The sequence below is a fragment of the Echeneis naucrates genome, chromosome 18 (assembly GCF_900963305.1).
Source record: "Echeneis naucrates chromosome 18, fEcheNa1.1, whole genome shotgun sequence".
Lineage (NCBI taxonomy): Eukaryota > Metazoa > Chordata > Actinopteri > Carangiformes > Echeneidae > Echeneis > Echeneis naucrates.
In genome coordinates, this window is record NC_042528.1 from 1,871,007 (window position 1) to 1,885,280 (window position 14,274).

Consider the following 14,274-nt stretch of genomic DNA (forward strand, 5'->3'; position numbering starts at 1 on the left):
CATGAACCAAACACTGAACTTTGCCCACGTTGGATCAATTAACATTTACTGATGATAACAGAAACTCACAGGAGGTCCTGGGAAGCCTGGATCACCTGGGGGGCCGGGAAGTCCTGGGTCACCCTTCAGATAAAAGACAAAACAGTAAATTCATCATGGTGGTCACAAAAAGTTTATACCACAACCCGAAAACATGACTCTAAATATGCTGAAGTCCAGCGGTGAAAGCACAATAAAGAACAACTCCAAACACGGAGGAGTGACACGCTCAGCTTACCTTGTCTCCTCTCTGAATTTCAGTCACAATTGGCCGGATCTGTTCTCCCACCTGTCCCGGAGGACCAGGAGGTCCTGGCAGACCTGGTTCACCCTGCGTTCAAACCCAGAAATGGACAAAGTGAGACCAAGCAGCAGATTAAGAGTGCCGGTCATAAAGATGCTCTAAATTTTGGTACCTTCTCTCCTTTGGGTCCCTGGAAGTTCAAACCCATGTTTCCCTGAAAAGACGAGACAGAAAAATTGTGTCACTTTAATTCTTCATGAGGAGTCTGAACACGATGGGAAAAGGATGAAGATGTGAACTCACCTTCGGTCCAGGAGGACCAGGAGGACCAGGACGACCCTGAAAGCCAACACCAGAAACAAGTCACCACAAATGACATTAATTTAAAATTCAAGATCTTATTCTTTCTTTCTTTCTTTTTTTTTTTTTTTTACCTCAGTTCCTCTGGGCCCTGGAGGGCCAAGTGGACCAGGCAAACCAGGAGGACCAGAGGAGCCCTGATAAACCAACACAGCAAAATAGTTATAGCAGATTTCATCTTTAATCTCATGGGGAACTTTAACAGCAGTTTTCTGAACAAAATTTGGCGTCATCTCATGAGCTTGCGTCGGAAAATACACAGAGGAGAACTATTTTCAAGAGTCTTGTGTTTGTCCAGAAAAACTTACAGGAAGTCCCGGCAATCCAGGCAATCCCACTGCTCCTTTCTCTCCAAAACGATTTGTGGAAATCACATCACCGGGGTCTCCCTGTAGACGGAGGAAAGTTAAAGAGAAGCTTAGAAAACACTGTTGTGAATGACGTTACTTTAAAGTGGCCGGAGTGAAGGAGAACCAAAGGAGAACCGAGTTAGATCTTTGTGTTTCACTTACCTTTGGTCCTGGCAGACCAGGTGGACCCTGCAGAGGAAACCAGGAGGGAGAAAAACGTTCAGGGATCAGATCAGAGCTGGAGAAGATGCTGATTAATATGTTAAAAACAGGAAACGAGGACAAATCTCTTCAGGGACTCACCGGTAGTCCTTGTTGTCCAGGAATTCCTGAACTTCCTGGAAAGCCTCTTTCACCCTGTGGAGCAGAGCTCGACTCTTTACTTTGGCGACACCAAGTCAACGAAACAAAGAGATCTATTTTGCAGCATTGCGGATGTTGTTATAGGTTTTTGCAAATCTGGTGCTGAAATTTTGTTTTAGGTACTTTGGAGACTTTATCTGACAAATAAAAAGTTTTATGGGAAAACAGAGATGCCAGGATCATTCTCCGAATACACGTTTCAGGGATACTTGTTTTTAGAGAGGATTATACCTTCGTCCCGTTGCAACCTGGCACTCCTCTTGGGCCTGGAGGTCCATCCTGCCCTGGCAGACCCTGGGAAACAGAAAGTAAACGGAAAATGATATCAAACCTGCTCGTTTTGGCCAAAGTCATATAAAATAATTATTCCGGTGGGATTTCAGATGATGGGAAACTCACAGGAAGGCCTGATCTTCCTGGAAATCCTGGCAGTCCTGGAGGCCCCTGTTAGAGAAGACATCGTAAAAGTCAGCCATCTGAAGTGTAAAGACTTTTCAAACAGAACTCTTCTTCACCGTTTAAGAAAAGAGGAAACAGGGACATCTGGTGGCCAGAGGAGGGAAGTTCAACGCTGCAGCATTTAATGCTGCAGAAAATTCATCAATCAGCAGCGAGGTTATCTGTGTTGTTCCTGAACCCTCGAAATGTTAGAAATCAAGAGCAACTAAATAATATAAACTTGGAGAGGAAATCCCAGAAATTGATGTGAGGAACTTACTCTAATTCCTTTTGGGCCGGGCGGTCCTGAGGGGCCATCGCTACCCTGAGAAGACGAACAACACAGAAACATTATTAACTGCATCATCATTTATTCTTGATGAAGTCATGGAAAAAAAAAAGTTAACATGGATATTTCTTTCTTTACTTTTAGAGATTAAACATTAAAACAATTATCCAGGAAAATAATTTAGTTGGGTTAGTTGAGAAATAATGACATCACATTAGGACAACCATGTTGTAGACTTTGGGCCTTTTCATTACTTGGTACTGAATAAAACTCAATTTCGGTGGTATCTTCAAACCGCAGTTCATAATTTCATCGGTGTCGCCCCCCACAAGCCCACCTTCTCTCCTCTGGGTCCGATGGGCCCTTCAGGTCCAGGGAATCCTGGGACTCCTGGCTGTCCGGTGAGACCCGGGAAACCCCGCTCACCCTGCACATGAGCACACAGACACAGATGTCTCTTTAACCTTTTTTGGGAAACATCTCAGGTCACATTTCGAAATGGATATTATCGTGAAAATGTTTTTCTAAACAGTCCAGCTTGAAACAACATTTGTGTTTGTATGTCGTGTCATTTTTCCTACTTTGGCTCCTTTCACTCCACTGCAGTCACATTTGGATCCCACACATCCTTGGCAAGCCTGCAGAGGAAACAAACGATTACAGCTAAAGCATAAAAAACAACTTATCTAAAAAACTGCCCAGAATCATCCAAGGTGTTTATATGGACTTCATATGGGACCGTGCATTGTAATTGTGTGTTGAACCATAAGGGGGCGCTGCATCATCACTCACTGCCCCCCCGACAGGCAGCATTAGTTCCCATGAAGAGGAGAAAAGTTGAAATGATCTTCCAGCATGTTTGATGATAAGAAAATGGGTGGAAGGTCAGGGAGAGCCAAAGTTTAAATAAAACGCTTTCTACCTAAAACAAAGCCAGCGAATCTCCCAGCATGCCTCAGAAGAGACAACCGTGGAGAAGCTGGCTAGAGGAAAGTGGAGAAGGGAGGGAGGGAGGGATGGAGTGATGGACGGAGTGGGAGTGCCAAGCCGCTGATTAACTTTTCCCATGCTTGTTGACACGGCGGATGCCAGGCGGGCATCGATTGCACGCATGCCAGGCAGTCAGGTTGGGAAAAAGACAGACAGACAGGCAGCATTCTTCCGTGTCTGCAGAGACCTTTTGTGTGTCCACGTTTGTGTGGATGCTTTTCCTGGTGTCTCTTTTCTACCCCGCCTCTCATCACCCAGTTTATCCAGCAAACTGTTGGTCTCACAGATGATCCCAAACGAAAAGACAGCTCAGTTCATGATGGAAAAACCCAAATCAGCAACATGTTGGAGGGCTATTTTCTGCTGATTGAATAAATCAGACAGAAATAGAGATGAATCAGTGAACTTATGGATCACAGTGACCCCAAAAAATGTCACCGCCAGTCTGCAGAACCTGAGACTGAATGAAGACGTGAGAATTTTTCAGTTGATCAGCTGCTCTTCAGTAAAAAATGCCAAAGGTGTGTTTTTAATTCTGAATCTGAATGCATCAATCATTTTTCATCATTGATTTTTTTAAAACCTGTTGACGGCCCGGTCTCATGTGTGTGTCTTCCTGCTTTAAGTTACACCACATGCCTGTGTGTGCGTTTTAACACTTACTGGATACAATATCCGGTTCCCTGAAGGCATCCCCACAACACTTCCTCTGACCTCAGAGAGTCAAAGGTCAACGCCGGCCAAATCACGGCCGGCTTATTCGGGAAAAAATGATCATTATCAACTGATTCCAGCTTCGTGTCCTTGTTGATTCGACATATACACATTAAAGACGACATGCTGAGGCTCTGTCACTCTTTTATGGCCGGTTTTCAGACTTTATGGTTAATTGGAAAAGCAACAGAGAGATTCATCCACATCTGTTCCTCGTGGGTTCAGATCAGAAGCTGCAGATTACACGTTCTCAGCCTATAAACTGCTTTGATTTACGACCGTGTGTGTGTGGCTCCTGTTTGTACACATATAGAGTGTGTACATTACATACATCCCATCCCGCGGCAGAGGCAAGGTTGGCGGTTTGACTCCCGTGGCAGAAGACAAAGGATCTACAGAAGGCTGCATGTTGGCAGTAAACTGGAAACATGTGTAAACTGTTATCTGGACACACACGCTTGACTACATCTGCATGGGTAGTCATGGTTGTGTGTGTGTGTGTGGAGCTGTTTTTACAAGCCCTGGATCTCCAGATTAGTCTCTGGTCTAGTTCAGTTCAATGCGGTCTGCTCTCCCACGCCCAGGCCTGCAGCTCATGCCTCTTTTCTCCTCCATCTCTCTCTCTTTTTCCACTTTCTCTTCATCCACCTGCCTCCATCCACCCAACCATCCCTCGTTCCCCGCCCGACCTGTATTTACCCAGAAAAGCACGACAAGGCTTGTTTGCATTTATAAAACGCTCTGCATTGTTCAGACGCTCCCCGACGTGGATCGCTGCAGGGCTGCTCATCGGCAGCTGTGGTTAAAGGGGTCACGGACACCCCCACCATTTTGTGCTCATATTGATGAGTGTTCAGGGCGTTGGAGGAGACCCCCCCTTCCCAGTGTGTGGATGGTAATGATATAATTATTGGGTTAATATGATCTTATTTTCCATTCACCACCATTTGTTTAAAATAATCTACCTAACCGCAGCATTAAGAACGTATCTCTTCCTCTCGCTCCATGCTGCCCCCCCCCCAATGCACTGACGGGGCATGTAATCCACTTAGAGAGGTCAGTGAGCTGCAGATATTTGCTCCACTCCCTCGGCATGTACGGGTTCTCTCACTTTCTCTCTCTGATCGTCATCCACCGTCCCATTTTAAAAATCGGGCCAGAGGGGAAGCAGCACCAAGCTCGGACTCTGAAGGCCGGCCCCCGGAGGTCTGCAGAGGTCTGTGACAAGTGATCAGCAAACTGAGGTCAAGATGATGATAAAATCATTACACATCACCATCTCTGACACACACTTCAATCTTTTGTCCCCTTGTGTCAGATGTTCTTTTGTGTTCTTCGCACAAACATCAAAATATCTCCCAAAAAAATCTGATAATCTTTGGGTCAGGATCATAAAGAAAGAACATTTCCCAAATCACAGTGATCCAACTTGTTGTTACAAAAAATATATTTTCCAACATTTAATGCAGCGCCCGTGTTTTGAAAGCTAACATGCTAACTTCAACAGTACTGAAGCATGACAGGATGCTAACCGCCTGAACATGCAGCTGGATGACAGGAAGTGTGTCTAAGTGCATATCACTAACTGTCTGTGCAACAGAAGACTGAGTGTGAGGTGGGGGGGGGGGATTATTTTTCTGGGTGCAAAAGAAGAAGAAGAGACAAAGAGGAGGGAGGTTTGTGGAGCGATGGGGGACGTGAACCAGGTGAGGATGGATGAGGCGAGGACGGGGAGGGAGGGCGAGCGGAAGGCATGCACCCGGGGATTAGACTGGCGAGACTGGAATTCCCCCGCTCATCACAGACTGATGATTAGACACCTATACACACTGCCCTGCCCTCGACAACACACACACCACCTAGCAAAGACAAACACGTGCATAGATACACACATTCCCTAATAAACGGTACACTCAGCTGCAGGGATCGACAATCTAATAGTGTGTTTCTCCGTTGAACATCATCAATACGCACAAACGCGCAATCGCACACATGCAGAGATTTGTCAAACCCCCCGATTTAACCGCAGCACCACGACTAATAACTTCCGTGTTGCAACACTGATCACAGCTCAGCACTCTGCGACCGCAACCAGAAACTAAAGCCAGCATGTTCACATCAGTTTGTGGCGGGGGACACACACACAGACACACACAAATACAGTCAGATGAAAACCCTAACCCAATATTAAATGTAGAAGATGGCCACGTTATTGTAATGCTTTAATTTCACCACTCAGGCTGCACGTGTGCGTCTTTGTGTGTTAAATAACTTTGTGACAAAGAGTGTGTGTGCATGTGTGTGTTTATCCTGTTCTGGAGAGTGGCACTCCAGGCTCCGAGCCGCTGCGTTAAACTGCTGATCCCTTTCATCGCTGCTGGACTTTAACTGCTTCAAGGTGCTGCCGCCCCGAGAGTCGCGACCAGACCAAATATTTTCACACCAACAGAAACATTTTTTGAAATCTGGCATTGTGTGTTTGGACTCTTTGGACGAGGAAGACCCCCCGACTCGTGAAACAACCCACAAGTCCCCACATTCACACACTCAGCGCCGGTCCAGGAATTCCATTGATATTCCCGGGAATTCTCTTTCTTCTCAGCACAATTTTCTCTGCTCTCGTTTCTTTTCATTTGGTCTAATGAATGTTGACCCCTGTGACCTCCCGCTGAGTGATACCTGCAGGGAGAGCCCCGAGAGCACCGCCTCCAAACCTGAACTCGGGATTGTATGTGTTCTTTATCGCTCTCTGGATTTGGATAACACAACCGTAGCCTTGTTATTACACCTTTTCACAGCTGAAATGTTTGTGCAGGATGTATTCTGCATCATCAACTGAGATCACTAAAGCTCCAGATGAAGCGTTCACGATGAGCAAACACGCACTCACCCTCTTTTTCCATGCATCTGTAAAAACACACCTCGCCCTTTTATCTCATTAAATTTTCCCTCGACTTGTCCTGAACTGGGAACCGAGCGTGCGGCTACAAGTTTAACAGAGTTTAATATGAAATGAGTAAGCCTTGCTCGAGCGCACTTTGACGGCATCACAGTTTGACATTTCTCTGTCAAACTGACCAAATGTGATGTTTATGTCTCTCTGGAGAAAAAGAGTGCGGGGAATTCCTGAACGTTGGACGTCCAGATGGGACTTCATCTAAACAAGCCCAGCTGGGGGCGAAGTAAACACCCATCTGAGCACTGAAAGTGGGGATGTGACTCCCTATCTGCTCCGCATTCTGAACCCGGGATGAAAAACGTGTTTTTTCTTGAGTTGACTGAATTACGTCTGCAGGGGAGGAGAAGCTAAGCTGTAATTAACGTCTATTTTGTTATTATAAGCAGTCAGAAGATTTCTGGACACTATCCAATCACTGCGTGACTCAAATGGTTCCTCGAGATTCTTACAGTGAAACAAATTACTCAGTTCCCTGCAAATCTCATATTAAGGTTTGCATGCTTTCTGATACGTTTCAGTTCCTCTGAGCTATTCCGCTTGTATATATTGTTCCAGAAGATGTCCTCAGGTGGCTCTTGTATGCAGGAGATTTGCTTCCCCTCAGAGACAGGGCGGCCCACCGCAGTCCTGGCCGGCCTAACCTGGACCCACCTGACTCGGCCCTGCCTAGCGCAGGTTTGAGCACGCCCCGCTAGCGCTCCCTTGCAATGCTCCGCATACATCACCGCTTGGCACGCATGCGGCTGTAGCTGCAGGCAACGAGAAATTAGAGAGGGGAGCTGTAGCATGCCAGCTGAATACCAGGATATGTGTAGCCTGGGGACAGACTTAGATGAGGCAGGTAGGTGAGGGAGGAGGCAGGAGGAGGAAAATGGGTGACGGAAACAAAGCATTAAGGCAAGTAAAAGCAGATAAGAGGTGATGTTTTAGCAATTTGTTTTTGAAGATTTACAGATGAGTTCAGGTCCAAAGAGCGAACACCAAAACTGTGAAGTCCAAATGGTTGCAGTTCAACCCTTGAACAAGTGTGTGGCTGATTTTATCGCACAACCACGAACCTCTGCAGCCACGACATGAAGCTCTGCAGAGGAACAATGAATCCTTTTCTTTTATGTCTGTCTGGTGAGGATGTGTCTCAATCTGCAAACGCTGCAGAAATAACAGGAAGAGAAGCCATGTTCTCGCTCTGAATCACTCTCCCCATGCAACCCAAAAAATACATCACACTCACAAACACACTCCAAGAAAATAAACCCCAATCCAAACACACCAGACTTCTCCAGCTGCACAAACCTCCTGACAACGGCAAACCGCTCCATGCTTCCATAAACCAAACATCACAACCTGCATGCTGGAGGTGTATCACTATTTAGACGGTCGGCAGCCTAGCCTTAATATTTACACAGGAGCTTCGGCGGTAAACAAAACAAGATCACACTGAACATCCTGATACTGTATCTGTGAGATAGTGACACATGGAGGAGGAGAAGACAAAGCTGCTCCGCTCTCAAAACTCTGGATGCTCATTTTCAACTAACATTTGAGGTAATACTGCAGCGGCCTCTGAAAGGCTTTCTGCTACTTTTACGCTTCTTCTCGGCCACAAGAGCGTCAGTGCGACTTTCTTCATTTCAATATCTCCCTTTTAAGGAAGTATTACTGAAGTTAATTGATGACATTTTGTGTCCACATACCTGTAATCCCACCTCTTTGCCACATGAGGGTGGCAGCAGGAGTGAAAACTTTGCAGGGAAATTATGAAAAGCACAAAATGAATGTGAAATGACGAGGCTGCTTTTAGCAAACCTGGTCATGATGAAAAGCCAGAATTTGACTCGGTTGGTAAATCGGTTACATTTACATTTTTGCTGCTGACTGTTTTTCAATGTGCAGCTTGATCCTGAACATGCTCTCTCATGCTCTCGAAGCCCCCGTCGGTGTCTGATCTGATCTTTCAAAGAGGCAGGTCGCAGCAGGCTGCAGCTCTGCCTCCATTTTCTCCTGAATATTCTCTCTAAGAAACAGCCATCGATACCTGAAGGACACACGAATGACCGCCTCGGGAAAATGCTCCACGTTTGCTGAATGTGAAAAATTTAGCTTTTAGCAGACAGAACGAGCCGATGCACCTTTGGGGTGACTTAAATGAGTGTTTATGCTCTTTGTTTGAAAAAACATATATCTCATTAAAGCTCCTTACATCTAGACATGAGCCAGTTTCTCACAAACTATTTCAAAATATCTTTTGATTTTGTTCTTGGGACGTGAATGGCCCTCGATGGTCTATGGGGCTATGGGCTGTTGAGTTTTGCTCGTGATCAAAAATCAATCATCAATCTTTGTGCGTCTCTGAATTCCTTCATGTCTATTTTATATTTATATTTCCAATATACGGCTTGATCTTTGTGTATCAAAGTCCACCCCCACCCCGCTGACCCTCTCTCTTCTTCTTCTTCTTCTTTGTCGTGTCTCTGACAGATGTCTGATATTTTCTTTTGTCAAGACCAGCAGGGGTCTGTTTGTCTAGAGGAGATGAGGAATGCCATGCATTCAGTGTTGACATGCACAAACACACTGAAGTGAGCTAACGTACAATCCAAGATGACAAAGACAAAACAACGAAAAAATAAGCCACCGCCTGTCCTTGCGCTACAAATTTCACACTGAATTGCTGCATCTCTACAACGAGGAAGGGAAAACACACACACACGTCTGAGGACGCAATCTGACTGACAAACTAAAACAAAATGACCCCTTTCAAAAACCAGTAGGTGGCCTTCACTGAGATGGAAAGACAGAGACAGTGAGTGTGCATCTCCTTTTGCATCAACACCATATCATTCATCTGAAAGGAAAACTTCTGGACTGATTTGGAGAGCTGGGTCACAGCTCAGAGAAGAAACTGGACCGTTTCCCAAAAGTGACCACGTATTTCTGAGATTGGCTCTCGTGGAGTTCTTGAGTTTTGCTTTTTCTTTAGAAAGAGAGAAAATGTGGCAAAGACTGATGGGACACTGATGAATCAAAGGACAAACAATTCATGGACTAATTTAACAAACTGATTTCCTGTGTGTCACTTAGAAATGTGAAAAATAGTCACACACACACACACACACACACACACACACACCTTCCTCAGAGCTGCTGAATTATCCACTGACTACTTGCTGAAGGCTTAGCTGCATACCAGCCGGCACATTGACCTGGGATTAACTAAGACCAGGCTTCACCTGAGGAACACACACAGCTTAGTATAAAGTATAAACACGACTGTACGCACAGTACAAGATAGCAGGATGACACTCTGATCTGAAGGAGAGGACAAGGAGGAAAGGAAGGAAGGAGGAGACGAACACTAGAAGGTGTAAGAAGGGAAAGAGGAGGCGAAGCAGACGGAGGGTACCAAAGTGAAAGAAAGTCTCCAGTGAGAACGTGATGTTTATATTTTAAGTGATGGATTAGGGGGCGTGGCTACTGTGATTCAAATCAATGAACAGAGAAATACGGTTTCCAAAAAAGCCAAGATGGAAGACGGCTGAGCGACAAAAATTTCGGGCTTCGAACTGATGGGGGTTGGATATTTCTCTCACACACACACACACACACACACACTTGGCCCAGTGTCTCTCCCTTGTGGTTGTTTGGGAAGCCGCATTTCCTCCTCTGTGGTGTGATGAAGGAAACAGGTGCTAAAGATGGAAGATCGAGCATTAGAATTAATGCAGTAAGAAGTGAGAAAGAGAGAGAGAGTGATGGAACCAGATGGGAAAAACAGCGAAGAAGAGAGAACCAGACGTCCTCCCACCGAGCAGGAGACTCCTTTCTGCTTTAGTCTGTGTGTGTTAAGATGGTGAAACAAAACGCAGTCAAAACAGCGTTCTGCCTCTGTGAAGCAGCTGATAAGTTTTGTCGTCGTCCATGAGGCGCTGCAGACTCCGTAACGCCTCATCTGCGTGCGTCGCTCCCCGCCAGCCGTCTCACGTCTGAGGAGCAGGAAGGGGCAACAAAAACTTTGTTTCCTTACTCGTATTCCTGCTGACTGCCAGTCAATACATTGATTGATCCTGTTCAATGATGGATACAGAAGACGATCCTGCTGTTTTATTAACTATTATTGGATGTTATTTTGTTGTAACGTGTCATGAGACCTTGTAAATGAATCACAGATCACACTGAAAGCTGATTAATTGTGTTAATTGATTACAGTATGATTGACAGTTTGTGGTGGTCACTTTTTTTTTTTTTTTTTTTTCAGATTATTCATCAAATCCTCCTGAAAAACAAAGTGACCTACTACTTTTGTTTTTCACATTTGGGTTCTTTCAGCACAGACGTTGCCTCCGAGGATGGTTACATTTTGTGATGCTTCTGTTTGAGCTCAAAAAAATTTAACATCAGAGCAGATCACTTGAACTAACTGTGAGTTTTATTCACAATTCAAAAGTCTTTGACATGCAGACCGGATATCAAAGTGGAGGAAAGTTAAGAAGTTCTTGTTCATAAGTGAAACATTAAAATCTTCAGGGAGAGTTAAAGGTGAAATGAAGACCAAAGAACCGGCTGAGTTTTTTTTTTTTTTTTCTTTTAGAGCTTTAAAATATAAAAGCTGCAGCGGTAACAGAAGATGTTACTTTAGTTTGTGGGCGCGTAGTTTATGCAGGTAAGAAGAAGACATCTGCAGATCAAGGTTACCAGCTGATCTCAGACAGATTAAAAACCCTCCTCCTCCCTTCGTCCCCTCAAACAGAAAGAATGCAAAACAATTCACGTTCCCACCTAGAAAGGAAATTCATTCTCCTGTTCCTCCTGTTCTTTATTTCATCGCTCTCCGCTGCTGGTATTTTTCAATAACTGTCCTGAATGGCTACGTCTGTTTATTGCCTCCTCCTACACAGTATTATTTTTTGGATTTTTCACTTTGTCCTTGAACAGAGCTCAGGGAAAAAGGAGGAGGGAGAAGGTGGGCGATAAGGAGGACAGCATGTCTTGTGACTGGTGTGTAGGTGGAGCTGTCAGGTAGCCCGCTGGACTGCAGCCGCACACATGAACACACAGCGACAACAGGGAAACACAACTCCAACCACCGCAAAGACAAAAAGAGAGTGTTCCTTTTACTAAATGACAAAAAAGCTGTTTTAATGGGTTTTATGTTGACGTCTAACTTTCTCATCAGTACCTGAATGCAACATAACAGAGGATCAAAACCAAATATAAATAAATGCTATAAAATGATCGAATGCCAACATCTGTAGGTCCAATGGCTAACTGTCACTTTAAAGACATAATCAGCAGTAAGTAAGAAAATGTGGCGTGAAAGTCAAACAGGCCAACCAGGATTTACTTCGGCCCAAACTTCAGATCTTTATGTGACCGCACTTTGACCCCCGCAGATGGAGGCTTTCTGACTTTTATAAACCTGAGGAGATTTTTAAGAATCTGAAAAGTCTCACACGGAGCTCAGGCATTGCCTTTAATCAGGTGGGGGCTCATAACGATGTGAAGAGTTTAGACTTCTCGATCTCGGTCTGGTGGGACAGTTAGAGGTGACAGAGTGGGTTGACCTTTAAAGCTTCAGAGCAAACGCGGAGAAGATGGAGTAAATAAAGAGGTCCCTAATAAATATGGTGCTGTTTGCCCTCAGCTTAACGCGGAATGGAGGCGGGTGACAGGGGAAGCTTGAGCGTCAGCGACAGAAATAGATAGCTTGTACAAAAGGAAGATGAGCTGAAACTTAAACAGATTAAACAGAATCAGTGTTGACGCCAGAACGACTGTCGCTGTTGGAGCTGCTATTATTTCAAACAACTACAACTTTAGCACAGAAGCTAATACTGCGACACTACCGCTAATGCTAGCGCTGCTGCAACTACTGCCGCTTCTGATGCTAAGCTGCTGCAGCCACTGCTAGTCACCATCTTCAGTGTCTACACTGAGCAGCTCGACCTAAAGCTAATGCTACCACTACTATTGTTCCAATACTGCTAATGCTAAGCTACTGTAGCCACCGCTAATCATCCTCCTAACACAAGTGAGTGGGTAACCCGTCATCCACGTCTGAGCCTACAGCTGCGACAGGTATCGCGTCCTCCTCCTCCCACGGCAGCTAACACTTGCTATATTCCACTTGTTATGATACAGAAACGCTGCTGCGCTAACCGACACCCCTGGACGTTTGGCCAACAGGCTGCTACTGTTGCATCTTTTTCCATGTCTACCTTAGCGCTTCCTGTTTCTTCCAGCAGTAAACGGAGAGAATGAGTGCGGGGTATGTAGCGGATTGGGGGTAATTAGCTGTCTAAACATTTGCCATTAGCTCTCCTTAGCTTTTGTCCTCCCGCTAATCCTGACGGCATCGTCAGCTCATTGACACCGCACTGGTGAGTTTAACACATAAACAAGCACGCACAAAAAAAAAAAACACACCAAATTCAGATATGTTCTTTTGAACGCTGGAGGCAAATATGACCTTCGTGTTGGGTTTCATGTCTCCAGAGCTGCCTGTTTAAGACCCGAGATAAAGTTGGAATTTAGCTTTGAGAACAGATACAGAGGAAATATAGATGGTGACAAAAAGAAGCAGATAGAGGAACATAAGCACATTTCAGGCTCACCTCTCTTTTCAGACTCTCTCCGGTGGTGGTTTTGTGATCACTGTGGTCAGAGTGCTTGAATTTTAATGCAGGTTTGGCAGTAACTTTAAACTTGGTCAACTGAAGAGCTTTGGACTGCAGGCGCTGAGGTCTCTCTGACAGATTATAGCTGGATTTCTTTATTTTTGGCTCATGAGACTGCTGCTAAACTGGATTATTTCTGCAACACATAGCAGAAAGCTCCGAAGCGATATTTTAAAAGATCTCATGGACTCTGAATCTGCATTTTCACACCTTTTAAAGAAAAAAGCTAATTATTACTTCTCTGTGTTTGTCTAAAAAGGGATGCAAAAGAAAGAAAAGGAAGAGTCAGAAGCAAACAGAAGAAGGAATCCTCAAAAGCAAAGACGAGAGAAACACAACCGACCTTTCACTGGAAGATTTAGCTATGTGGTGCTCGTTAACATCCCAGATTTATCTCAGATATCGGAGGATGTTATGGCTAAAACCTCCCTCCCTATCACACACACAGATTCCTCAGCACAACTCCACCTGGGATGTGGGTCACGTGAAAGGTTAGGAAACCCACAAACCCATGTGGGTGGTTGGCAATCATGCATGCATGTGTCTGTCTATTTGTGTGTGTGTGTGTGTGTGTGTGTGTGTGTGTGTGTACCTGCACAGGAAAGCATGCATCAAATTAAGTGCGTGTTTGTGGTCATGCTGTGTTACAGGTTCAAAGGAAAACCTCCAGGTTTACATTACCATTGCACTCCCTCACCTGGCTGAGGGGAGATTCATATCTGGGCACAGAGTGACACACACACACACACACACACAACTGAAGTATTAGAGCCTCTGTTGATAACGTGGTTAAAAATCTAAACCTGTCATCCTAAACCATCTATGCCCCAAATATCAACTTCAGCATGAAGCAA

At 45.0% G+C, this 14,274-nt stretch overlaps 1 protein-coding gene across 1 annotated transcript in view; it reads right to left on the reverse strand.

Annotated features, from left to right (window-relative positions):
* The window catches only part of col4a5 (collagen, type IV, alpha 5 (Alport syndrome)), a 28,738-nt gene that overhangs the window by 12,320 nt on the left and 2,144 nt on the right, over positions 1 to 14,274 (reverse strand). Inside the window, exons 2-14 of the mRNA XM_029525832.1 lie at positions 2,665 to 2,721; positions 2,421 to 2,510; positions 2,075 to 2,119; positions 1,756 to 1,800; positions 1,588 to 1,650; positions 1,297 to 1,350; positions 1,156 to 1,182; positions 952 to 1,032; positions 718 to 780; positions 587 to 622; positions 456 to 497; positions 278 to 370; positions 70 to 123 (exon numbers count right to left, since the gene is read on the reverse strand). Coding sequence (XP_029381692.1) covers positions 70 to 123; positions 278 to 370; positions 456 to 497; positions 587 to 622; positions 718 to 780; positions 952 to 1,032; positions 1,156 to 1,182; positions 1,297 to 1,350; positions 1,588 to 1,650; positions 1,756 to 1,800; positions 2,075 to 2,119; positions 2,421 to 2,510; positions 2,665 to 2,721 — 750 coding nt within the window. The remainder of the gene's footprint in view (positions 1 to 69; positions 124 to 277; positions 371 to 455; positions 498 to 586; positions 623 to 717; positions 781 to 951; positions 1,033 to 1,155; positions 1,183 to 1,296; positions 1,351 to 1,587; positions 1,651 to 1,755; positions 1,801 to 2,074; positions 2,120 to 2,420; positions 2,511 to 2,664; positions 2,722 to 14,274) is intronic.